The 26,149-nt window shown below is 39.2% G+C and overlaps 1 protein-coding gene across 1 annotated transcript; it reads left to right on the top strand.

The window, feature by feature from the left end:
* The first annotated feature begins 10,889 nt into the window (after nt 1-10,889).
* On the top strand, nt 10,890-12,930 carry LOC110908547 (pentatricopeptide repeat-containing protein At1g62930, chloroplastic). Its single transcript, XM_022153495.2, has one exon. It carries the CDS (start codon nt 11,046-11,048, stop codon nt 12,780-12,782), a length of 1,737 nt encoding a protein of 578 aa, XP_022009187.1. The 5' UTR covers nt 10,890-11,045; the 3' UTR covers nt 12,783-12,930.
* The last annotated feature ends 13,219 nt before the right edge of the window (nt 12,931-26,149 follow it).

Below are 26,149 nucleotides of genomic sequence, written 5' to 3'. Positions count from 1 at the left end.
ATGTGCGCGTGCTCACGCTTTGATTTCTTACATTGGTTAGCCCGATGCCCCAGCTCGTCACAGTTGTAACAAGTCCCATGGAACGTTTGAGATTTCTTTTTCACAACCCCTTTCTTTGGTCCAAGCTTGCTAGCCTTTGCTTTCTCTTTGTCCTTTTTCCCCTTACCCTTGTTGGCCTTAGAGGATTGCCCATGCTGAACCATATTTGCGCTAGCACTAGTTTGCGCAAGGCTGCCTTTTTGGGCAATTCTATTGTCCTCTTCAATCGGAAGACGAATAATAAGTTCCTCTATAGTCATCTCCTTTCATTTGTGTTCAAGATAATTTTAAAATCCACCCAACCAGGAGGTAACTTTTCAATCACCGTTGCCACTTGAAATGTCTTGCTAATTATCATGCCTTCCGTGAGGATATAATTTGCAATTCTTGGACTTGATTCATAACGGTTTTAGAATCAACCATTTTGTATTCCAAGAAACGGGCTACCATAAATTTCTTTGTGCCAGCATCCTCCGTTTTGTACTTCTTGTCCAAGGCGTCCCATAAATCTTTAGAAGTCTTGACATTGAGTACACATTATACAACGCATCCGAAAGGCCGTTTAACACATAGCCTCGACATATGAAATCCGAATGCTTCCAAGCATCTACCGCGCACTATCTTTGTGCGTCGGTCTCCCCTTCTGCAGGTTGGGAGCGGTTTCAGTTAAGAACCTAACAAGGTTCATGGTGGTCAGGTAGAAGAACATCTTCTGCTACCACCTTTTGAAGTGTAGACCCGAGAACTTCTCGGGTCGTTCAGCGTGATTGGCCACGGTGGACGCTCCCACAGTGGTGGCATTCAAAGGGGTTCCCGTCACAACATTCGTAGTGTTGTTAACGTTTTCAGTTGACATTCTGAAAAATAAAATTACCAAGTTTAGTCCAAAAAAGTTCTGTTTTACACAACTAAAAACATAAGTAACCAGTTAATTTTATTTTTAATGTCACTCAGATTTACCACAAATTTACTCTTTCGGCTTCTAAGTCCAACTTTGAAGACCAAAAAACAGAAAATTTATATTTTTTATAAAAACTTACTATTTGACTTCTAAGTCCAACTTTGAAGATCAAGGCAGAAAGTTTATAAAAGTTTTTAGGACAGAATCTGAAAGTAATCAGCATTGTTTTCAACCAAAGTCGCTCCTTTGAAGACGAAAACAGAAAAAAAAATTAAAACATAAACTGAGTGAAACAAAACTGGTTGGAATCACAAAACAGAATGGTTTTGAATACACGAACAGTGTTTTAAAATTTGTTTTAAGATTGTAGGAACCGTTTGCGTAAATAAATAAAATAAAACATTTTTATTAAATAATTACAATACATAAATAAGAAAGCTAGAAAACAAGTTCAATTATAATTGAAATAAAGGAAATACAAGAATGAAGATGAAATAGAAAGACAATATGACTGAGGCACGTGTTCAACAAGCTTCCCTAAAATAAATTCCAAGTCTCCCATGAGCACTCGTTTTGTTTCCCAGGGTCGAGCTACGTGCGCACAAATGTACAGACTTGAGTTCGAGTCCGGTTCCAGGCAGTTGGGGACTAGTTTTGGCCATTTCTTTTGGGCTTTTAATTTTAAAAATTCATTTTTCTTTTGCTTTAAAATAAAACCCTTACGTTCTTTTCTTTTAAAATCCTTTTAACACCTTTTTACGAATCTTTAAAACCATTATTAATTTACCAAGTTTCTATCCTCTTCTTTTAAAAACCCTTATAATCCATGAATTTATAAAACAAATATTTCTTTTCTCTTTTATAATAAATTCCAAAATAATTAACAAATTAATTATAATGTTTTTTTTAGTTTAAAAGGATTAATAATAAGATAAATTACAAATCCAATTAATCTACTTGTAAACCTTAGTATTCGGAATATTATTTAACGAGATCGTATGTGGTATTTTAATATCTAGGTTAAACTCTCTCGTTCATTCTTTTGGATTTTCCCAATCTCTTGCTCGTGCGTTACTTACAAGAAATATCCATACATAACCAAAGTGAGTATACTTGAACCCCTTTTTCGTTTACCACTTTTTGGGGTGTAACATGTTATTTATTAACTTAGACACAAACTTTATTCATATTGCACAAACATTCCTCATACACGCATGCTTATTTGATTACTTGATACTTTAAACTTGGGTTAATTACATATTATGTTAGACTTATCATTAACTTCGTACGAGCCTATCCGTGACATATATAGCGCTATAGGATTAACGCACTGCCTGTAGACTTGTGGTTATGTCATGAGCATATTGCGTTTTATCATTGGTTTGATATGTTTAACACATGCCGATTTTATTGTTTGTCTTGTATCAAGAGCTTATCCGTGACACATGCCGTTTCATCTCGTTTTTGTTTCATCCCGATGTTTCCGCCATCGGTTGGGGTGTGACACAAACCCACACACTTTTCTATCTCTCACCCTGGCTCCCTACCAGCTGCCCATTTAATCCCTGTTAAATAAGAAAAACCCCTGCATATAGACTTTACTTCATCTTCTTCAAACTTAGAACCCTAGAAACCCACTTAAACAACCCCCCCTCCTCTTAAAGATCAAAGTGGGCCTGTTGAGATCTTGGGCCATTCAAGGAGTTTCGTGAATGCTATGAACAGATTATGGGTGTGTAACACCTCGTAAAAATCAGGTCCAATTATATAAGGACACGTGTCCTAAACCCTAAACGTATAACGAATTTATTCCGAAGGACCAAATTTGACGATCGTTGAAAATACGTATGTGGAGGGACCAAAAGTATCAACATGCTAATTTATGCCTCTTGAGTGACGTTTTATCAAACCCGAGGTTTTATAATGCTATTTCGTGCTCTCGGGAATGATTAAAATGAATATAATAGTTGAAGGACTAAAGGTGTAAAATTCCAAGATCATAATTTTCCTGGTCAAAAGCTTACGGACCGTAAAGATTCAAGCTTATGGTCCGTAAGGACTGTATCTGGGCGAAAAAATTCAAAAGCGGTTACGGATCGTAAAGACTCGGTCTTACGGTCCGTAAAGCCTGCATCTGGGCAGTAATTTTTGTACAGCTGCAAGTTTCTGCCATAAACCGACTTATACATTTAGAACACGATACCATGAGCTTGTTGATGGTTTCTAAAACCACCAAGGACACCTGTGATGATCTTGGAAACTCCCTAACACCTGGCTTGATCCTTGATCATCACCTTCAACTATAAATAGAGACCTTATGTGCCTCATTTGCCTTGCTCACTCAAAAATCATTCTTCTCACTCTTGATTGGAGATTCCTGATAAAGGAGACTCCCTCTAGTCTTAAAGTTTCAAGCTAGGACCCTTTGTAAGTGTCTCTAGCCACTTTAGTTCAGGTTTTGAGGTTTTATGACCCAAAGTCAAAGTTGTTGTAAAATGACTTTGACCTTCGGTTAAAACCCAAATGGTCCAGCCATTTTTCGAGGCGAATGTGGCTATGTGACCATAATTAGGTGGGTGTTAATCCCTCAAAAGGGCACCTCCTAATTTTACCGTTTGCTTAGTTAATTTTCGGGTCAAACTAATTAATTAAAAAGTCAAACGGGTCATATTTGTAAATAATAATCAAAACTGATAATGTAGGTGTTATGAATCATGTTTTGTCACTTAAATAACTTGGTAAATATTATTAGAACATGTCTAAGCATGTATGTTCAACCCGACAATTCTGAGTTTAAGTGCGGTTTGCAACCGAAAGTCGCAAAAGCTTGACTTTTGCTTTGACTTTCAGTTCTGACCCGATTAAGTTTAATTCCTTGGTGTTTTAAGCTCTGATTGTGACCATTTAATATTATGGTATAACCATATGAGGTTATATTACCTTGTCACTAAGTATTTTGAGTTATATGCATGTTTATGTTATTATGCTTATAATTGACTATTATGCCCTTATGTTCTAAAAATAGGATTTTGAACAAATGATCATGCAAATAACTTATGTACTAATTTCCAAACATGTCTAGATTATTCTGACATTATATCCTGGTCTCAAATTGATGTTATACAAAATATCGTAAATTTAGCTTTTATAAAGACTAAACTACCCTTTTATGCATAAATCTTGTTTAAACATAAATTTTGACACAAAACACATTACCTACTATTATGATATCATTTTTAGGAATTTTTGGAATGTTGGGTCAGATTACATACTGACCATAAAATGGAGTTCTTGTATAAATCCTATAATTGACGAAAATGCCCTTTTTTAAATAAAATGAGTTTTACAAATAATAAACATGCCAAACTTTTTGCTACTGATCTAATATGAAAAATAAGATATTTTAACCATCCAAGGCTGATCAGAATCACATAAACTTTGCAAATATCGTCAAATATCAATTTTTACGCTAATTAGGTGCATAATATGGTTTAAAACCATGAGTAGGAGTTGGGTAGAAAGTGTATTTTTCCTAGAAAGTCTAGGAAGCAATGAGAATTGGACATGTGGCATTGAGTTATTTTAACTAGAAGGGCAATTATGTAATTTCACATTTTAATTTTATTTTTGGAATTTATATTTCATTAACTAACACTGCATGATCTCGAAGGTAACTGATTATGTCCATGATTTTCGGAATTTTGGTTGTGTTTCGAATCCAAATCCCATTCAAATCATATGTATATACAATTCTTTCTATCATTTTCTTCTTCACCAGCAGTATTCGTATTCAATAATTTTTTTCAGAGAGAAAAATCATGGCTTCAAACACACTTGTTGAATGTGGAGATGGTTAATAACATTTAACTGCAAAACCATCAGCTTGTTCTTGGTGATGTGTTTTAACAGCAAGCAGATTCATACAGTTGTGTTTTAGCATTCAGATTCATACAATTGTGTTTTAATAGCAAGCAGATTCATACAGTTGTGTTTTAGCACTCAGATTCATACAGTTGTGTTTTAACAGCAATCAGATTCATAGAGTTGTGTTTTAGCATTCAGATTCATACAATTGTGTTTTAACAGCAAGCAGATTCATACAGTTGTGTTTCAGCATTCATGTTGGTAATGCTGGAGGATTTCTTGACGTTGTGTTTTAGCATTCAGATTCATACAGTTGTGTTTTAACAGCAAGCAGATTCATACAGTTGTGTTTTAGCATTCAGATTCATACAGTTGTGTTTTTACAGCAAGCAGATTCATACAGTTGTGTTTTAGCATTCAGATTCATATAGTTGTGTTTTAACAGCAAGCAGATTCATACAGTTGTGTTTTAGCATTCATGTTGGTAATGCTGGAGGATTTCTTGACATTGTGTTTTAACAGCAAGCAGATTCATACAGTTGTGTTTTAATAGCAAGCAGATTAGCAAGTAGATTAATACGATGTGTTTTCTTGATGTGTTTCTTCATGAAGGATAGAAGGAAGAGAGAGAAAGGGAGAGAGAGAGAGAGAGAGAAAATCGCAAAATGTGGGGTAGTTATGGAATAACAATTATTTGCATATTTAAAACAAGCTAAATGACATATCTACCCCTAATTAATTAAATAATCCTATTTTTAAGAAACACATATTACCAAAATGCCACCAAGATGATCTCAACCATTAAACACACCCACTGGATGGCCCAGATCGCTTCCTAGACTTTCTAGGAAAAACACACTTTCCGTAGGATCCCCACTCTTAAAACCATAATTAGCACCCCAAGACTTGTTACCTACTGAATTTATAAATAATTCTTAATATTTTTACAGTAGGTATAAGTCATGAACTCAGACTTCCAATTATGTCCTTAAAAACATATGTGAAATGACCAAAATACCTTTTCGGGGAATAATTTCGCCATAAATGGTAAACCACACATATGTATGATATCCTACTGATATAACATTATAAAATAAATATTTTTAAAGAATGCTTTTGAACAGAACATCAGTTTACCTATAAATCTCTTTTATAAATCCTAAAATGACCAAAATGCCCTTACGAGGCTTAATTCGGTTTTAATTATTTTTGGCGCATACGGCTGAGTAGCATCTTTCGCACAACTAGCTCAGGTAAATACTTTTAACTTATTTTCCCTATAAGGGCTTGGGATACGGTAAATTATTACTGCTTGGTCGGCTATGGAATTATTTAGTCGGATTTTGATATAAATAAATTCGCATAACCCGTTTTAATCGGTTTTGTTTGATAACATAAACATTGGGGGGTTAACGACCGTGTCCTGGATATCCTCGGCTCATTTAAATTATAAATGGCCACGACCTATGCACGGGGTGTAGGCATACACCTGACAGATGCAAAATGCTAAAATTTAAATAACCCACATGTTGGGAATAACTCCTTTGTGGGTTTTATAAGTGGTGAGTCGGTTAATCATGACCGGCTTCCAAACCGGCCCCAATTGTATGACAAACATGTAAATCTCTATACAAGATTTTAATAAAGATTGTCCCAAGTTATAAATGAGTTTGTGCCATGTGCACCTAAACCAATTTTCATAAACTCTTTTCAAACGAGTCGGTTAATTGTATTTACCAGTGAAAACTGACGTATTTTCCAAAGACTAAGTGACAGGTACCTCTCAAAACTAGGCTGGAGTTACTTGGTGTCAATTAAGAGGATCTTGTAAATCCTTAGATGCCTGAAGTCTGTTTAAACTTTGTTTTATGTATTTTTTTATGATCCGCCTGTGGATCTCTATTACAATCAATCTGTATATTCTTTTATTTCGAACTCTCTGAAATTATGGATTGTAATGGTAATTAATCTACCAAGCCTTCTGCTGTGCTATAATTGTGTTAATTGGTATATGATGATATCAACTACGTCACGATACTCCCCACCGGGACCACCGGTAATATGTGGAAATATCGGGTTGTGACACGGTGTTTAGTCAAGAAAGCACACAAGCCTAGAAAACCCAACAAAGAACAATGATCAAAGACAAGAAACACCCTAAAGAGAGAGAGAGAGTGACAGAAACACAAAAAGGGTATTTTAAAGTTCCATTCTTTAAAACAATTGCTAAATTGATCTTTCAAGAGACAAACATGGTTGTGTTTGCAGCCCTAATAAGATGCAGAAAGCCCAAATTCCAAAGGAACTTTGTTGGGTTTGAATTGATTAAAAATAGGAGTTTGTGAAAAAAGCTAGAAGTGTAAGCACATTCACAGATAAAAATAGAGCTAGAAGTGTAAGCTTGAATTAAAAAAGAAAGGGTTAATGGATTTAAACACCTTCAACTGTTGCCATTTAGCCGTTGGCACTCTCAACTTTGACTTTGGCTCACACCACTCCCAACTTAACAAATTGTTTGTCATAGCATCCCCTCGTTAAATAAACACTAACCTGGTTAGGAAAATTAGCCTACGTGTCATTTTAATCTGATGTGGCATGTATGACGTGTCAGTTGCAATGATTCATATATACTTGCTGATGTGTATTTCTTTAAGGGAACAGTGAATAGGCTTTGCCACCATGCTGTGGTCGTCACTTGTCACCGGAATACATGTTGTGGTCGTCACTTGTCACCGGAATACTCTTTTGCCGTGTATTTCTTTAACGGAACAGTGAATACATGCTGTGGTCGTCACTTGTCACCGGAATACTCTCTTGCCAGAAAACCTGCAAGTCATCTCGCCAGAAAAAAGACCCCGAAAGATTAAACCATGAATAGGCTTCGCCGGAAGAGTGAAAGTTAATTAGGACTGCTCCATCATCGGAAAACTTGATGAGCGGAAAACCTGCAACTAGACTCGCCGGAGAAGACAACCGGAATACCCAAGAACAACAAAATAAGAAAGCTTCACGAGTAGAACCAAAAACACCGTCTAAGAAATCGCCAGAAATATAGATGACCGGAATAAACATGACTCATTATAAAAAACTTGCCGGAAAACTTGATGACCAGAAAACCGAAGAACAAGATGAAGATTGACTTTAAATTCATTGACTATTTATAGTCCTCTCTTCTTAATTATGACTCCATGATTCATCGGAAGGTAAATGGCGGCTGGTGCTTAATAGCAATCGGGTAAATGGCGGCTGTTGCTTAATAACAATTGTGATAAATAGTAAATGGCGGCTGGTGCTTAATAGCAATCGGGTAGATAAAGGTGGGTGGTGGGTTGTTGCAGACTCGCAGGTGGGGCGGTGGTGGGAGGATGGTGGCAGGTAAGGCGTTAGTGGGTGGTGGTAAATCGTGAAGGTAAATGGCGGCTGGTGTAAATGGTGGTAGGGGGTTTTTGGTGGAAGTTGGTGGAGAGAGGGAGGTGGGGGAGAGATGTAGAGAGAGATGAGCCACGTCAGTATGACACCTCATCTGAAACAAGCCACTTCATCAAAAAGTGGCCACGTCGTACATGTCATATCAGATTAAAATGACACATAGGCTAATTTTCCTAACCAGGTTAGTGTTTATTTAACGAGGGGGTGCCATGACAAACAATGTGTTAAGTTGGGAGTGGTGTGAGCCAAAGTTAAAGTTGAGAGTGCCAACGACCAAATGACAATAGTTGAGGGTGTTTAAATCCATTAACCCAAAAAGAAATCTTGTGAATATCGTTCTCCTTGTTCATAGCTTCCAGATTAAAAATCGATTAAACGGGGCTTCCACATAACACATTTAGGTTTATATTTTTGACAGTTTTTTGTTGTTTTAAATGACTGTTTTGTCCTCACATGGGTGGCATATGACCCCATTTAACTTAAAGTTTTAACCAGGTTAGGGTCAAAGGATCTAAGGTGTAACAGGTTTTGCAAATAAAGGACTGTGACTGTAATTATTAAAGTTAAAGGTCATCCATTGCAACCCGCTACAAACATAAAGGACGAAAAGTGTAATTTACCCATTTTAATAAATAAATAGTATATCAAATTCATCATTTAAATACATAGCTTAATGGGGGGAGGTTCATTTGAGAAGAATGTTCTTGAAAGAAGAAAAATAAATTAATCTAGACCATATATTTTTTTGATCAATGGTTGAGAATTAAGATATTATTTTTATCCACTTTTAATTAATGCTTTAATTACTAAGGGTAGTATAGACAATTTGATATAGAATATTAATAAATATTTTGAAGAGTTACAAAAGTCTCACTAATGCCACCATAATTTTCTCCTTCACCACCATTAATGTGTTGGATCCTACACTAATTTTATTAGGAGTGACAAAATTACTTAAAGGTGTTATGTCGTACACATATTTTATTATGAGTCGCAAAATTACATAAAAGTGTTGAAGTCCTACACATTCTGTACCCTACACCAAAACATAGTTTTTAATAGTGTAGGAAACGTTAAATATGTAAGATCATGTGCAAGATTATTTTTATTGTGTAAGGTGCATAACTATTTTATAAGATAAACTCATTAAATGGATTAGAGTTCATTAATTTGAATAGCAAAAATAAATAATAGACTCATTAAATGATTTCTTTAAATTACCTTTGTATCCTTTATTCTTTTTATTCTTAATTTGTAATTTCTTCTCATTTAAACTCTCCACTAGCTTAATGACTGTATGTGTTAATTGATTACATTATATATATTAACTCGTGCAATACACGAGGTATTTTAAAGATATAAAACTATATTGCTTATTATATAAAATTATATTTATGCAACACGTGTAAAACATGAGGTTCTAAAGATACAACCCGTGTTACCAGGGGCGGTTCTTAGAAGGGTTGTGGCAGGGCCACGGCCCGGGCAAGTTTTTCGGTCGTAGTGTTAATTTTCCGCATTTCGATTGAAATTTTTTATATATACTATGTTTGGCCCGGGCTTGCCCGGGTTTTTTTAGTGCCCGTGTCTTTCGGCCCTGACACGTTCAACGGGCAAGATCCGCCACTGTGTGTTACATATATATGATAAAATCAAATAGACATATTATACATAATTAGCTATAACGGACATCTTTCTAGTAACTCATTTGAACCAATAAATCCAACTAATATAAAGATGTTATTTCATTTAAACCCACTTTAACCTAAATAACATTAAGGGGAGGGGCCATCAATCCACTTGAACCCATTATCCATTTAAATTCATCATCTAATAATATTGTGACATCTAGCCATGTAATACATGCCATGTTAAAACCCACCATCCATCTAGCACGGTTTACAAACCCGAAAATAAACCAATAATCCTATCTTGAAAAAGTTGCGACGGTGTTGTTGTGGAACCCGCTATCCCATCTAGGAGGCGCCCTAGGCACCCTTAGAAAAAATGTAAAGCAAACATTAACTATAACTATATTATAATACATATAAAGAGAACAAAAATATAAGTTAATACAATTTTAGAAGTTTTAGTAATTACAACTATTAGAATATGTTTGAACAATCATTGAAACTATATTGTTGACTTCAAAACCAATTACTTCTACGATTTTTTTAAAGCATAATCTTTTCATACGTTAATATATATATTTTTTAAATTACACAGTAAAAATGAGCACTTTATTCTTTTTAATTTTAGTATGGTATTGCTATAGTGTTTTTTCATTAAAAAAAACATGTTACCTGATTATCGATGTGCGTGTTCTAGGGATGAGCACGGTACCCGTTCGATACCTTTACCGAAATACGGGGAAAATTGGTAGCGGTACCGGTACCGAATATACCGGTTCGATACTGGTACCGGTGTTTTACCCGTAAATACCAGTACCAAAAAACGGGAAAAAAATAGGATCCAGTACCGATAACGAATATACCTGGTATGATTCAATACCGGTATACTCATCCCTAGTTCCAACCGTATCACGAGAGCAACCTCTTTAACATATACGCATATAACTCATTTAGTTTTATTTTCCTCTAATTATAACTTGCGTGCTAGACTTTTTTTTATTAAAAAAAAAAAAAAACCTTAAATACTTGGGTATGTTTTAACTTTTTTTTCCTCAACCTTTTTGCATAAAATTTATTGCTGCTCGTAATATTTTTGAGAAGTTGATGTATTCTGTCAGAAAGAAACTGGATGTTATTCTCCTCTTTCATTATCATTGATACTACGATTGCTTGCTTGCCGGATGAAGTACCCCAGAATTCACCATCTTTATTACTCTACTTCAACTTATCAGTTCAACCAAAGACTTTTGTCTCTCAAAAATGCTTCTGGAGCCGCGAAGCTCGATGATGCCCTCCAACTGTTTGATGAAATGCTCCAAAGACAACCTCCACCGAACATCATCCAATTTAATCAGCTCATCACTCATATTGTAAAGATGAAGCAATATTCCACTGCCCTTTCACTCTACAAACAAATTAAGTTGATGGGTATTCCTACTGATCTTTACTCAATCAACATCTCTCTTAACTGTCTTTGCCGGTTGAATCAAGTCGCTTACGGTTTTGCCTTACTAGCAACCATTTTCAAGCAAGGTCATCCACCCGATTTGGCCACCTATGCTACTCTCATTCATGGGCTTGTTCTGGCTGATCGCGTTTATGAAGCTGTTGAGTTGTTCAAGAAACTGCTTAGAGATAAACTTTGTGATCCTGATCAAGTTATGTATGGAACCGTTATTAATGGGCTCTGTAAAGTAGGTCACACTAGCAAGGCCCTTGAATTGCTCACGTTCATGGAATCAGGCTCTTGTAAACCTTGTGTACACCATTACAATACAGTCATTGATAGCCTCTGCAAAGATAGAATGGTTGATGATGCATTAGAATTATCTACGCATATGACTGAAAAGGGTGTCCTTGCAGACGTTATCACTTACAACTCTTTGATTCATGGTCTATGTAACTTTGGCCGAGAGACAGAAGCTGCAAAAATGTTGAGAGATATGGAGAAGGAAGGAGTATCTCCCTTAGTGGATACATTTAATATCTTGGTAAATGCCTTTTGCAAGCAAGGATCTGTAAAAGATGCAGAGCTTGCTGTACAAGCAATGGCACGGAGAGGACTACATCCAGATGTAATCACTTATAATGCACTAATTGATGGATATTGTTTATGTGGTGAAATAGATGAAGCAGAGAAAGTTATAGATCGCATGATGGAAAGGGATATTGTGCCCGACATCATCACATATAGCAGGCTCATAGATGGATACTGTAAGAAGAAGAGAATCCACAAGGCCTGGCGTCTCTTTCAAGAAATCCAAGACAAGGGTTTGATTCCTAATGTTGTTACTTACAGTAGCATGTTACAAGGTTTGTTTGAATCTGGGAATCCTGCAGCTGCTAGAGAACTCTTTAACAAGATGCAAGTAAAGGGCCAGGTTCCAAATATATGCACCTATCGTATCTTGTTTCATGGAATGTGCAAAAACTATCAGTGTTCTGATGCATTGGCTCTCTTCCGGTCGTTGGGAAACAAGGAATCGATGGAAGATGTAAGGTTGTATAATATATTGATTGATGGTTGTAGCAAATGTGGGAACCCTAGCTTGGCTATGGATCTGTTTGATGAACTTTTATTGAAAGGATCAAAACCGGATGTTAGGACATATAATGCGATGATGCGTGTATATTGCGAAGAAGGGTTATTGGGTAAATGTAAAGAATTGCTTAGAAAGATGGAGGAGAGTGGTTGTTTGCCTGATAGCTTCACATACAATATTATTGTTCGAGGGTTACTGAAGAAAAACGAGTGTGGAGAGGCTGAGATATTTCTTGAAGAGATGATAAACCGAGGTTTTATGCCTGATCATGCTACTTTTGAAAATTTACCAGTCCGGATCCCAAATGTAGGAAAAGATTCTCGTTTGCGAACAATTGTTCTAAAGCTAACAAGTGTAGAAAGAAAAGATGCCTGAGTACCTAATCTAACATCTCGGTTCTGCTGGTCTAAGTTGCACAGAACATGATTTTTAAAACTTGGTATCCTGTAGTTTTATCAAAATGAATGGAGGGAAGTATGTAGACATTGTACTATTATTCAAAATCTCATATTATTCTGGATAATATTTGGCAGTGTGCAGAAATTGAAGTTATACTGAATGTAGATCTTAAAGACACGTCTAGATGGGGTGATACAAATGTACATGATACATTGCAACCACCCACTTGAAATGATGAAATGAACAAAGTAGTTACATCATGTAAATATAAGAAAAAGCAACCGAAAACCGAACCGTTAACCGAAACCGCCCAAACCGAATGGTCAAGGGCGGAGCTTAGTATAAAGTGGGGGGTGCCCCCCCCCCCCCCCCGAATGTTTCGGTTACAAGTGTAAAATTTCCTAGTTTTCATCCGAAATTTTTAATATTATATAGGATTGTCTTCCCCCCCCCCCCCCCCCCCCCACCCAATTATTTTGCCTAAATATTTATACAATACATAAATTGGGTCCCATGACTTTCCGCCCCCTCGGAACTTTTGGTCAAGCTCCGCCACTGCGAATGGTTATAGTTAAGAGAATATGATTAACCGACCATTTGGTTACGGTTAAGGCATCTTCATTAACCGAATTTAACCGAACCAAACTTTGTGATTTTTAATATTTATTCGTGGTTAGAAGTTAAATTTTAGTAAACATTAGAATTATTATATTTTTTTTATCATCCCCTCTTATTTTCTTGTCTCTATTTATTTGTCCGTTTTTTATTTATTGTATTAACAGCTAATTATCTATATCCAGATTATGGTTGACCGACGATCAGTTATGGTTACGCTTAATACTTTTTGATTAACTGAACCTACGGTTAACCAACTTTGCACACCCCTGTTCCAAATATGAACTACTCCTATCAAAAATATATGTGGGCTCGATATGGCCAATGGGCGGAAGTTACATACAGAAGCACACCTGGATTAGTTTATTACTCAATAAACCGTTAAAACTAAGATATTTGCCTGATTTGAAATTAAAACTAAGGATGAAGTGCACAATAATTCGATTCGTTGTTACTCTACTGCTTCACCTTTAACCTCCCATTTCAATCAAAGAATTACATCCCTCAAAAATGGTTTAGGACCCACCAAGGTGAATGACGCCCTCCAACTGTTTGATGAAATGCTTCAAAGACAATCTCCGCCTTCCATCATCCAATTTACTCAGTTGATTTCTGTTATTGTAAAGGAGAAGCAATACTCCACTGCCCTAATACTTTTAAAGCAAATGAAGTTGATGGGTATTCCTACTGATCTTTATGCAATCAACATCTCTATTAACTGTCATTGCCGGTTGAATCAAGTCGCTTACGGTTTTGCCTTACTAGCAACCATTTTCAAGCAAGGTCATTGATATGTGCCCACTACTCCATGTTCATGCAAGCCACGATTTCCATTATAGTTCATGTTTTGTTTGTTTACTTTTGCAATTGTCTAAGTAATAGGGTTAGTGGGGTTTAACCATTTAGTTCATGTTTTATTAATTAAGTTTGTAATTATGAACGAAAAATATTAGAGTCATCTCAAGTCTTGTTTCCTACTATTTTCTTTTGAGCCTAATCCACTCAACGGATTATCTATCTATCAACCGATTGGTACATATCAATTGGTATTTTGCACCGGCTCTTGTGGCTTTACCGACATCAGCCCTTTCTTCTCTTGCTTTTGTCTCGAGCCCACTGCCCTTAATCTCACCTTCTACACCTATTTCAGTTCCTATAAAAATTCAACCTCTCATACTACCCCTATCAATTCAAACCAATAGTGACATCAGTTCTCATAACCCCTACAAACCCATTTTTTCATTACCACCTTTGCAACCAAAATCTCCCAGGTCACGGCCAACCTCCCTCACTCTCAGCCACAAATTCTTCAATATGGATTCAACTGCAAAATGCCACTTGAATTCAATTACAAAATCTCCCAGGCACCAGTCCCTCACCCTCACATGGGAAATGAATACACAACAATCTTGTCACCACATCCAATTGCTTTGGTCTTGTAAGCAGGGAAGAAGTTGACAAAGGTGAAGCCGAGAAACACGAGTGGCGCCCACCATGGCGTTTGATATTGGAAATGACTCCGAGTGCTATAGTACGAGTCGAGTGGCGTCCGCCGTGGTTTACACCAAGTCGTATCCTGATTTTCGACTTGCGGACAAGTCGAGTTCGAGTGGGGTGGATTGATATGTGCCCACTACTCCATGTTCATGCAAGCCACGATTTCCATTATAGTTCATGTTTTGTTTGTTTACTTTTGCAAGTGTCTAAGTAATAGGGTTAGTGGGGTTTAACCATTTAGTCCATGTTTTATTAATTCAGTTTGTAATTATGAATGAAAAATATTAGAGTCATCTCAAGTCTTGTTTCCTACTATTTTCTTTTGAGCCTAATCCACTCAACGGATTATCTATCTATCAACCGATTGGTACATATCAGTCATCCACCCGATTTGGCTACATACAGCACTATCATTCATGGGCTTGTTCTCGTTGATAGGGTCTTTGGAGCTGTTGATTTGTTCAAGAAACTGCTTAGAGATAAACTTTGTGATCCTGATCAAGTTATGTATGGAACCGTTATTAATGGCCTATGTAAAGTCCGTCACACTAGCAAGGCCCTTGAATTGCTCACGTTCATGGAATCAGACTCATGTAAACCGAGTGTAGAACAGTACAGTGTTGTCATTGACAGCCTTTGTGTAACACCTCGAAATTTTGTGTCCAATAATGTATTGACACGTGTCTTGAGTTTACACGTGGCATTTAATATTTAATAAAGGACTAATGTTGACAAACCTTGAAAGTATGTAAATTCGAGGGTTATAAATGTCAAACAAGGGTAAGTATACTGTATAGTAACCCTAAACGATGCTCGTACCTTCAAACGAATAAATCATGGATCGTACGGAAGCGAAACGCGGAAGAAAGTGAGAGATTACAAGCTGCAGGGGGTTAACTGTGTCAACATGTTTAATTATACCTCTGAGTGACCCTTTGACGTACCCGAGGCCTTGTAACAGTAAAATACGCTCACTAGAATGTACTATATAAATTCCGCGAAGTTCCGTTTTAAAACAAGAAAGTTATGATCAAATTCGTATGAGAGGGGTTAAAAGCGTCAACAATGAAAGTTAAGGCTTTCCAGATAATTAACAAACTAACAGGGGACTTAACAGTGCGGGTAAATAACACGAGGCCCTTAGTTGTAAATAATCGAGGTACAAATCGCAAAGTTACCCCTTCAAACCCGAAAGGTCAGGTTAATAATTACCAAAGATTTCGTTATTAATTACAAAGATTTAGGCAATGATTATAAAAGATTTAGAAATCTTGAAAATTTAACCTAACGCGGGCTGCGTAAAAGATATGGTCAAGTTGATGCGGGCCGCGAGCCTTCTGCATCTACGCGTTCTGTCTTATAAACCCAGGCGACCCGCGAACAAGTTACATGATCCTTTCATGCGGGCCGCGTGTACCGCCCAGATGTAGAAAGTTTGGACTAACTTGCTTTTGAGCTAGTGAACGACCAAAAATGCAATAAATGAGGCATGGGTGCCCTCTACTTGCCTCCTAGCACTCAGGGCCACCTGCTGAACATCCATGATGCTTGGTAGGCTGAGTTGTGATGATCCCATGCCAAGTTTTGCACTATAAATAGGCCTATTGTGTGCATAAGTTCACCACACCTCAAAACACATTCTTTTGATCATCTCTGGAGCTTCCAAGCTTTATTCTATCATCCTAATTCGTGCTCAAGCTTCTGTAAGTTGTTTAAATCCTTTGTGGTTTAGTTTTACTTAGTTAAACAGCTAAAAATCAAACCGTCGTAATTACGGTTTGACTTCGAGATAAGTCCTTAATGACTCAATCATATCTCGAATCAAAAGTAGTTATAAGTTGGTATTGGTATGGGTAATAAACCCCTAAAAGGGTCCCCCCTGATCACCACTCTAACTAGTTCAAATGTCGAGTCAAACGTATACTTAAAAAGTCAACAGAAAGCCATTTTTGCGATTCTTGCATAATCTGTAATATAGATGATATGAAACCTGTTTGAACACTTATAAAACATGATATTAAGTATATAAACTTGTCTAAACTCATTTGATTCGGCCATTTGCTATATTGACCCGGTTCGGAGCCGAATGTCGCAAAAGTTTGACTTTTGCTTTGACTTCAGTTCTGACCCGTTTTAGTGCAATGTAGATATGCCTTAGGACTCTCTTAGGACCAGGTCACGTGATGGTATCACCCTCTGTGACCGGTTCGTTGTTTGTCCGAGTCTTTTACGCATTTCCGTTAATTACTTAAAAGTTGACCGTAACGCCCTTTTTAAAATAAAACGAGTATTTCGGACACGTGAAGGGACCATAACCTTGCTTACTAAATTCTAAGCATGTCCCTAAAGTTTCACGCCAATCCGAGGTCTGGAATAGGAGTTATGCTAAATAGCGCAATTAAAAGAAACTTTGGTAATAAACGGCGCAATTAGCATAACGCCTACCTAAACCAAGATTTCGACACCAAATCTTTTACTCACTGTCGTAAAATAATATTTTGGGATTTTTAAGGATTTTTAATTAATTTTAACCTGCTCATAACCTGCGGTTATGGCTACGGTTCGGTAAATACCGAATATGCCCTTTTCGGCCAAAACTTGAGTTCTATAAGGTCTTTTGACCCGATTCCAGTTACTACTGATTTTAAATAATAAATAAAGTATTTTAGACTTATTAAACTGATCGGGAAACTCAGATTTTCTGTAGAACTCTAAAACCTCTTTAAAAGTCCTTAAAATGACCGGAAAACCCATACGGGGCGTATAATAAACTTAAACTCGTTACGGGCATCACGGAAGGTATCCTACTGATACCACAACCTCTTTAAGGCATATTGACTTAGGAAACAAGTGTAGGATTCTTACAGTTACCCGTTGCGCCTATTGCGCGCACGGTTCGGCTTATGTAACTAGTTTACATAAATTAGCCGATACGGGTCAGACCATATTGTTTTGACCCCAAAATCCAGAATGTGAACATTAAACCCATATACAACAAGTCTTCGAACTTGTTGGGTCAGAATCACATTCCATTCTCGGTTTTCGTCTTTCACGCGATTAAACCGTATCTGTCCCTTGAAACTGACCGGTCTAGGCTACGGCTAATATAAAGACCCGTTAGGATTCTAATAGGTTATTTTAAAACCTTCGTTCCAGAATAGGAGCATCAGTAAAAGATATCTGTGATTTAATCAATTAAGGACAATACTTGCAAAGGTAAATACTTTTAACTTATTTTCCGTTATACGGGCTTGGGTTACGGTATATTAAATACCGCTTGATTGAGCATCAAATCTTACATCGTTTAGGTGGTTAATTGAATAATTTGATCGGCTCATTTAAACAGTCTTGTTACTTAAAAGCCTTTGGGGGGGTTAATGACCATGTCCCGGATATCCTAGGCATCATTTTACGAAGTGGCCACGACCTCGACAACCGGGTGTAGGCGTACACCCGGCATTATGTCTATATTTGTGACACCCCAGGAAAACCAGTGAACGATACCTAGCTTCCTCAGTAAGTGCGTACCAAATTTCGGGACGAAATTTCTTTTAAGTTGGGGATATCTGTCACACCCCCAAAATCCACCTGCGGAGTATCACCGCTTGGGAGCGTGACTGACCAGGATCAAGCCACCAATCATATTGAACATGCATATAGTATTAAGTAAGATAAAAGAAAACCATCCGTTCAATACAAAAGGTGTTCAAAACATGTTATTGTTTTAAAGTGTAGCGGAAGCATAGTAATAATCCAACACTAGTAAATAGTTCAAATGTTATAATAGTTCAGCATAGAAACCACGAATCCTTGTCCACAACGACCCGCTTCTCCAGTGCAAGCTCCAAGTACCTAACGGTCTGCAAGGCATGTAACAGAATGGTCATGTAGTCAAGGGTAAAAGTGTAGAAGCCGCTCATGTAGTCAAGGGTTGTAGCATTGTTCTAGCGGGTCAGACTTTCACGATTGATCTCATACCCATAGTCTTGGGTAGCTTCGACGTCGTCATCGGCATGGATTGGTTATCTCAACATCACGCAGAGATCTTATGCAAGGAAAAAGTTATTCGTATTCCTCGCTCCAGTCAAGAACCTCTCGAAGTTCAGGGCGACAAGAGTGGTGCTGTGGTTGGCATCATCTCTTACCTGAAGGCGCAGAAATGTTTACGAAAGGGGCATACTGCCATTCTGGCTCTCGTTACTGATGCATCGGCAAAGGAAAAGAAGCTGGAGGATATCCCAGTTGTACGTGACTTCCCTCAGGTGTTTCCTGAAGATTTACCTGGTTTACCTCCTCATCGTCAAGTCGAGTTTCAGATTGAGTTAACTCCTGGAGCAACACCAATAGCTCGCGCACCGTATCGTTTAGCTCCAACCGAACTGGAAGAACTGTCGAAGCAGCTGCAAGAGCTCTTGGAAAAGGGCTTTATTCGTCCAAGCTCTTCGCCTTGGGGAGCTCCAGTGTTATTTGTGAAGAAGAAAGACGGTACGTTCAGGATGTGCATCGACTACCGTGAACTCAACAAGGTGACGGTGAAGAACCGTTATCCTCTTCCACGCATAGATGACTTATTCGACCAGTTGCAAGGGTCGTGTTACTTTTCCAAGATCGATTTGAGGTCAGGGTATCATCAGCTGAGAGTCCGGGATGAGGACGTCTCCAAAACTGCTTTCAGAACTCGTTATGGTCACTACGAGTTTCTGGTCATGCCATTCGGGCTTACAAACGCACCTGCAGTCTTCATGGATCTTATGAACAGGGTGTGCAAACCGTATCTCGACAAGTTCGTCATCGTTTTCATCGACGACATTTTGATTTACTCCAAGAGTCAGGAGGAGCACGAGCAGCATCTACGTATTATCTTGGAACTTCTTCGAAAAGAGCAACTGTATGCAAAGTTTTCTAAATGCGACTTCTGGCTTCGTGAAGTCCACTTCTTAGGCCATGTGGTAAACAAGGATGGGATTCATGTCGATCCATCCAAGGTTGATTCAATCAGAAACTGGCCAGCACCGCGTACACCGACTGAAATACGCCAATTCTTGGGTTTGGCGGGTTACTACAGGCGATTTATTAAAGACTTCTCAAAGATCGCGCAACCACTCACTATGCTTACACAGAAAGGTGTCGTTTACAGATGGGGTAATACACAGGAGACCGCTTTTCAGTACTTAAAGGATAGGCTTTGCAGCGCACCTATTCTTTCATTGCCAGAGGGCACAGATGACTTCGTGGTATACTGTGATGCATCCATCCAGGGTCTTGGATGTGTGTTGATGCAACGTGATAAAGTGATAGCCTACGCTTCGCGGCAACTCAAGGTTCATGAACGGAACTACACGACGCACGATTTAGAGCTGGGAGCTGTTGTTTTCGCGCTTAAGATATGGCGACACTACCTGTACGGTACCAAGTGCACGATTTACACCGATCACAGGAGTCTCGAGCATATTCTTAAGCAAAAGGATTTGAATATGCGTCAACGGAGATGGGTTGAACTTCTGAACGACTACGAATGCGCCATCAAGTATCATCCAGGCAAGGCCAATGTTGTGGCTGATGCCCTCAGTCGGAAAGACTCTCTACCTAAGCGCGTGCGAGCGCTACAGCTTACCATTCAGTCCAGTCTTCCTGCACAGATACGAGCAGCTCAGATAGAAGCACTAAAACCCGAAAACGTCAAGGCTGAAGCCTTGCGCGGTTCAAGGCAACAAATGGAACAAAAGGAAGACGGCGCCTACTATGTAACGGGGCGTATTTGGGTCCCACTTTATGGCGGTTTACGCGAACTTGTAATGGATGAAGCTCACAAGTCTCGCTACTCGGTACATCCAGGGTCGGATAAAATGTACCACGACATCAGCACTACTTATTGGTGGCCTAGTATGAAGGCCCACATCGCCACCTATGTTGGCAAATGCTTAACCTGTGCGAGAGTCAAGGTTGAATATCAGAAACCAGCTGGTCTACTTCAGCAGCCTAAGATACCACAATGGAAATGGGAAGAAATTTCCATGGATTTTGTTACCGGTCTGCCTAGATCTCAGCGTGGGAACGATACAATATGGGTCATAGTTGATCGACTCACCAAGTCTGCACACTTCCTACCGATCAAGGAAACGGATAAGTTCTCCACTCTCGCAGACGTTTATCTTAAAGAAGTTGTTTCGAGGCACGGAGTGCCCACTTCTATTATTTCGGATCGCGATGCACGATTCACGTCAGAGCTTTGGCAAGCGATGCACAAATCTTTCGGCTCACGATTAGACATGAGCACAGCATATCATCCTCAGACAGATGGGCAGTCTGAGCGAACTATTCAAACTCTAGAAGACATGCTTCGAGCGTGTGTTATCGATTTCGGCAACGGCTGGGAAAAACATCTCCCTCTGGTGGAGTTCTCGTACAATAACAGTTACCATACCAGCATTCAAGCCGCTCCATTCGAGGCATTGTACGGACGTAAATGCCGGTCACCTCTCTGTTGGGCAGAGGTGGGGGATAGTCAGATTACGGGTCCAGATATTGTTGTGGACGCCACAGAAAAGATAGCACAGATACGTCAACGCATGGCGGCAGCACGCGACCGTCAGAAAGCCTACGCGGATAAGCGTAGAAAACCATTGGAATTTGAGGTCGGGGACCGGGTTTTATTGAAAGTTTCACCCTGGAAGGGTGTGGTACGTTTTGGCAAACGGGGCAAACTAAATCCGCGGTACGTCGGACCATTCGAAATTTCAGAAAAGATTGGCAAGGTAGCCTACAAGTTGAACCTACCAGCTGAACTCGGTGCAGTTCACAATGTATTCCACGTGTCGAATCTGAAGAAATGCCTATCAGATGAGACCCTTATAATTCCTTTTAAGGAACTCACTATCGACGAGCGGTTGCAGTTCGTCGAGGAACCAGTTGAAATCACGGACCGGGATGTTAAGGTCCTCAAACACAAGAGAATCCCTCTTGTTCGAGTTCGTTGGAACTCCCAGCGTGGTCCAGAGTATACCTGGGAACGCGAAGATCAGATGAAAGAAAAGTACCCCCAGCTATTCGAAACCAATGCATCCACTTCTGAGGCTGAAGCTACTACTACTGAATTTCGGGACGAAATTCCAAATCAACGGGGGGATGATGTGACACCCCAGGAAAACCAGTGAACGATACCTAGCTTCCTCAGTAAGTGCGTACCAAATTTCGGGACGAAATTTCTTTTAAGTTGGGGATAATGTGACAACTCGAAATTCCAAGATTTGATTTCATAGGTATTACACGAACATGTATTGACTAATTGCTTAATTGCACATTTGATTGCCATATTGTGAAACTTGTATTATGTGTTAACTAGTTAGTATGATACATGGCCCAACTTTCGAAGGATGTCCCTCGAAACATGATGCATGAATCGAAGGATGTCGAAACACATCCTTCGATCCGAAAGATCATCCTTCGGAATGATGAATCACGAAACATATCCTTCGATATGTTTCGGCCCAGTTATTCTAATGGGCTTGGCCCATTTCTGTGATACGTTTAAATACGTGAATGCATGTTAGACAACAGTTAGTTTCCGGAAAACCCTAGTTCCATTGTGTGTGTTACGGCATATAGCAGGCTTATAGCAGACCTACTCTCTGTTCGAAGGAATTCATTCCGTAATCCAGATTTCCGGTTAGTGTGTGGTGTTGTTTACGATGCTTTGATTTCACGATGCTTTGATTCCATGATTTATCTATTGTCTTGCAATCTATCATTGTATGTTAATCGGATATGCATGATTATCGGATCCGTTTTGATGATGTTCAATGATAATATTTTATGAATCGGTTATGATAAACCGGATATGTATGTTAGATAGTTGAACCGAATGATGATTATGTTTACATGACACATAGATGACGATTCGGATTGGTTGATGATTGATTTTGTTACCGTTAAATGATTTCTAGGAATGATAGTAACTGTCATAGATGATCTTGTGCCTTCTGTGTAATGTAACTGATGTGATGATGATTGTTAATGATGATGACGGCTGTAGATGATTAGGGTTTCTGTTTCTGTGATATTCGTAACTGATGGTGATATACGTAACTGTTGATTGATCGAAAGATGCTTGTAGTCGAAACATAGTTGTGACCGAAAGATATCTGTTGACCGAAAGATATCTGTTGACCGAAAGATATCTGTTGACCGAAAGATATCTGTTGACCGAAAGATATCTGTTGACCGAAAGATACCTGTTGACCGAAAGATATGTGTGTGATCGAAAGATGACATAGGATTCGGAACATAACATTGGCCCGAAGGATAATTGTGGTAATTGTTTCCGAAAGATAATTGTGATTACTGTTGTCGAAAGATAGTGACTGGATTCGAAGGATGTTAGGGATTATGAACATACTTTGACTGATTGAACATATGTTGAATTAATTGTCATGCCATGCTTGGTGGTGAACATATTCGTGTAATACTACGTGTTGTGCCGATATGCAAACTGACTGCTATGTGAACAATTAACTGCATGCGTACAATTTCGAACATGAACTGATTTGTTATACGTGCATACACTAGGACGTGATTAATTACTTGTGAGTGCATAACTTAGCATACCGAGCAAACCAAGGTGAGTTCACACTCCTACTAAGGCATGGGATTCCCGGGTTGTGGGAATGGGTTAAAGGTTGTTATTGAAAGGAACGTACATATGCTTTACTAGACTGTCACCTATCATGTCCTCGGATGTCAGGACGGTTACGTAGGTTGGGATAACACCTACGGGTTCACATGCCATTCTATCCTCGGTTACGAAGGATACGCACGTAAAACCTACGTGTACGCATTACTTACTCCTATCCTCAGGTTACGAAGGATACGTGCGTAAAACCTACGCACACTTTATACACACTTCTGTTCTCGGACGAAGAACAGGGATAATAATACGAACAGTCTAGTGGTCACTTAACATGGGAAGCCCCCACCAGCATAACTTACTATCGGCCCTGTAGAGCCACCTGTTACTTACTGTTACACATTTACTTACTGTGAACTCGCTCAACTAGTTTGTTGACCATTCTGTTACATGCCTTGCAGACCGTTAGGTACTTGGAGCTTGCACTGGAGAAGCGGGTCGTTGTGGACAAGGATTCGTGGTTTCTATGCTGAACTATTATAACATTTGAACTATTTACTAGTGTTGGATTATTACTATGCTTCCGCTACACTTTAAAACAATAACATGTTTTGAACACCTTTTGTATTGAACGGATGGTTTTCTTTTATCTTACTTAATACTATATGCATGTTCAATATGATTGGTGGCTTGATCCTGGTCAGTCACGCTCCCAAGCGGTGATACTCCGCAGGTGGATTTTGGGGGTGTGACAATATTAATAAAAGACGTAGCCGTTGGTTTACCCACCGCAGTTTTACGCAAAGTGGTGTGTTTATTGATCTTTAACCCGGACTAGATCCGGGCTACTGAACGCAAAGAAGGAACATGTAATTCGTTCACAAGATTATAATATTAAATAATTCTCCCAAGTTATAAAAGAGTTTGTGCCTTGTGCATTCAAATCAATTTTAATAAACATTTTTCAAAAGTGTCGGTTGAATGTATTTACCAGTGTAAACTGACGTATTTTCCCAAAAAGATTAAGTGCAGGTACTACACGTAATCGGCTGGCAATCGCTCCTTAGCATCTTAAGAAGTCTCGCAAGCTTTGATGCCTTGTCTGTTGAACAACATTTTTATTATTATTTTGATCCCCTGTGGATACCATTCGACTATTGTGATACATTCGATATAACAATCAAAGGTTGAATTATATTTATCTTTATGCTTCCGCTGTGCATTCATATAATTGTATGGTTTGACTAAATTGTTGCCAACTACGTCACGGTAATCCCCCACCGGGCCCATCGGTGATACACGTGGAAATCGGGGTGTGACAGGTTGGTATCAGAGCCAACATTGAGTGAATTAAACACTATCCTAATGTGTTTAATCTCAGTGACACAATTGCACATACTTGAGTCTAGACAAGAACATAGGACAAATTCGAATTGTTATTCCAAGTTGTCTTTTTCTTTTATTATTGTTATTTAATAGTTTTAAAAGCAGGAAATATGGCACCTGTAATTTTCCGAGGAAGAGGAAGGGGAAGAAAAGGCAGAGGAGAGATCGTTACTCACCACGATCACGAAGCTGGACCTTCAAATACGTGAGCTCCTTCGACCACAAGGAGCGAAGAACCGCAAAGACGGAGAAACCTTTTCGAACCTGCGAGGCATTCCACCTCGCACAGCTCGACGCCATCATACCGTCACTCGTTCAGGCCAGATTCCGAGAATGATCCCAACAACCCTCAACCCTCCTACATACCTCTACAGCGTTCGGTATCGCACCGTGCTTTTGACGATCCTACTCCATACTTCAGAGGTCAGTTTAACCCAGCTGACTACATTCAGGAGCCTGCAGGCTTTGTTCCGTTAGGACCACAAGATCACTTCTCCGAAGACCATATGGACGAGGACACGGATCCGACAGAACCTGCTCGTGGTACGCCCACGCATCCAATAGAAATCTCTGATGGGTCATCCTTTCATGGCACACCCTATCAGGGACCAGATAGCTTCATGGCGTTGTTTAATCAACACGAGTGGTACCACACACCATCTCATCAGACATCACAACACCAGCCGCAACATCCGCAAGATCCCTCTGAGGATCCACGTTTTGTGGCAGTTACGCCACCACCTCCGCCACCGGTACAGCCAGTAATGCCTGATCCGCCAAGGCGTAGGAGGACAAATGCCCGTATGTCCACACGAGGAGGAGGGGATTTCCACTTCAGCACCCCTCGACACTCTAGTAGTAGCCACTACCCGCCACTACCAGAAGAAGGACCTGCAAGTCCAGCACAGGAGGCGAACTCCGCACCAGTTGCACCGTCTTCGCCACCGTTTGGGTATGACCACCCAATACCTGCGTACATGGGTCCATCGGCATACAACCCGTTCGAACCATCGTCGCACGCTCATTACAATTACAACTATGAGCAAGACCCATATGTGGTAGGGGCTAGGTATAATGCCCGATATCCAGACGGAGCATATGGAAACATGGGAATACCGGACTACTCAGCTCATAGGTATCCAGCACCTCCTAGACCTCCAGTTCCGCAACTGGCGCCACAACCACGTTTTTCCCCACCTGAACAAGAAGAAATACTCCACCG

This window comes from Helianthus annuus, chromosome 14 (genome assembly GCF_002127325.2).
Source record: "Helianthus annuus cultivar XRQ/B chromosome 14, HanXRQr2.0-SUNRISE, whole genome shotgun sequence".
NCBI lineage: Eukaryota > Viridiplantae > Streptophyta > Magnoliopsida > Asterales > Asteraceae > Helianthus > Helianthus annuus.
This window is presented reverse-complemented; position numbering and strand designations above follow the sequence as displayed.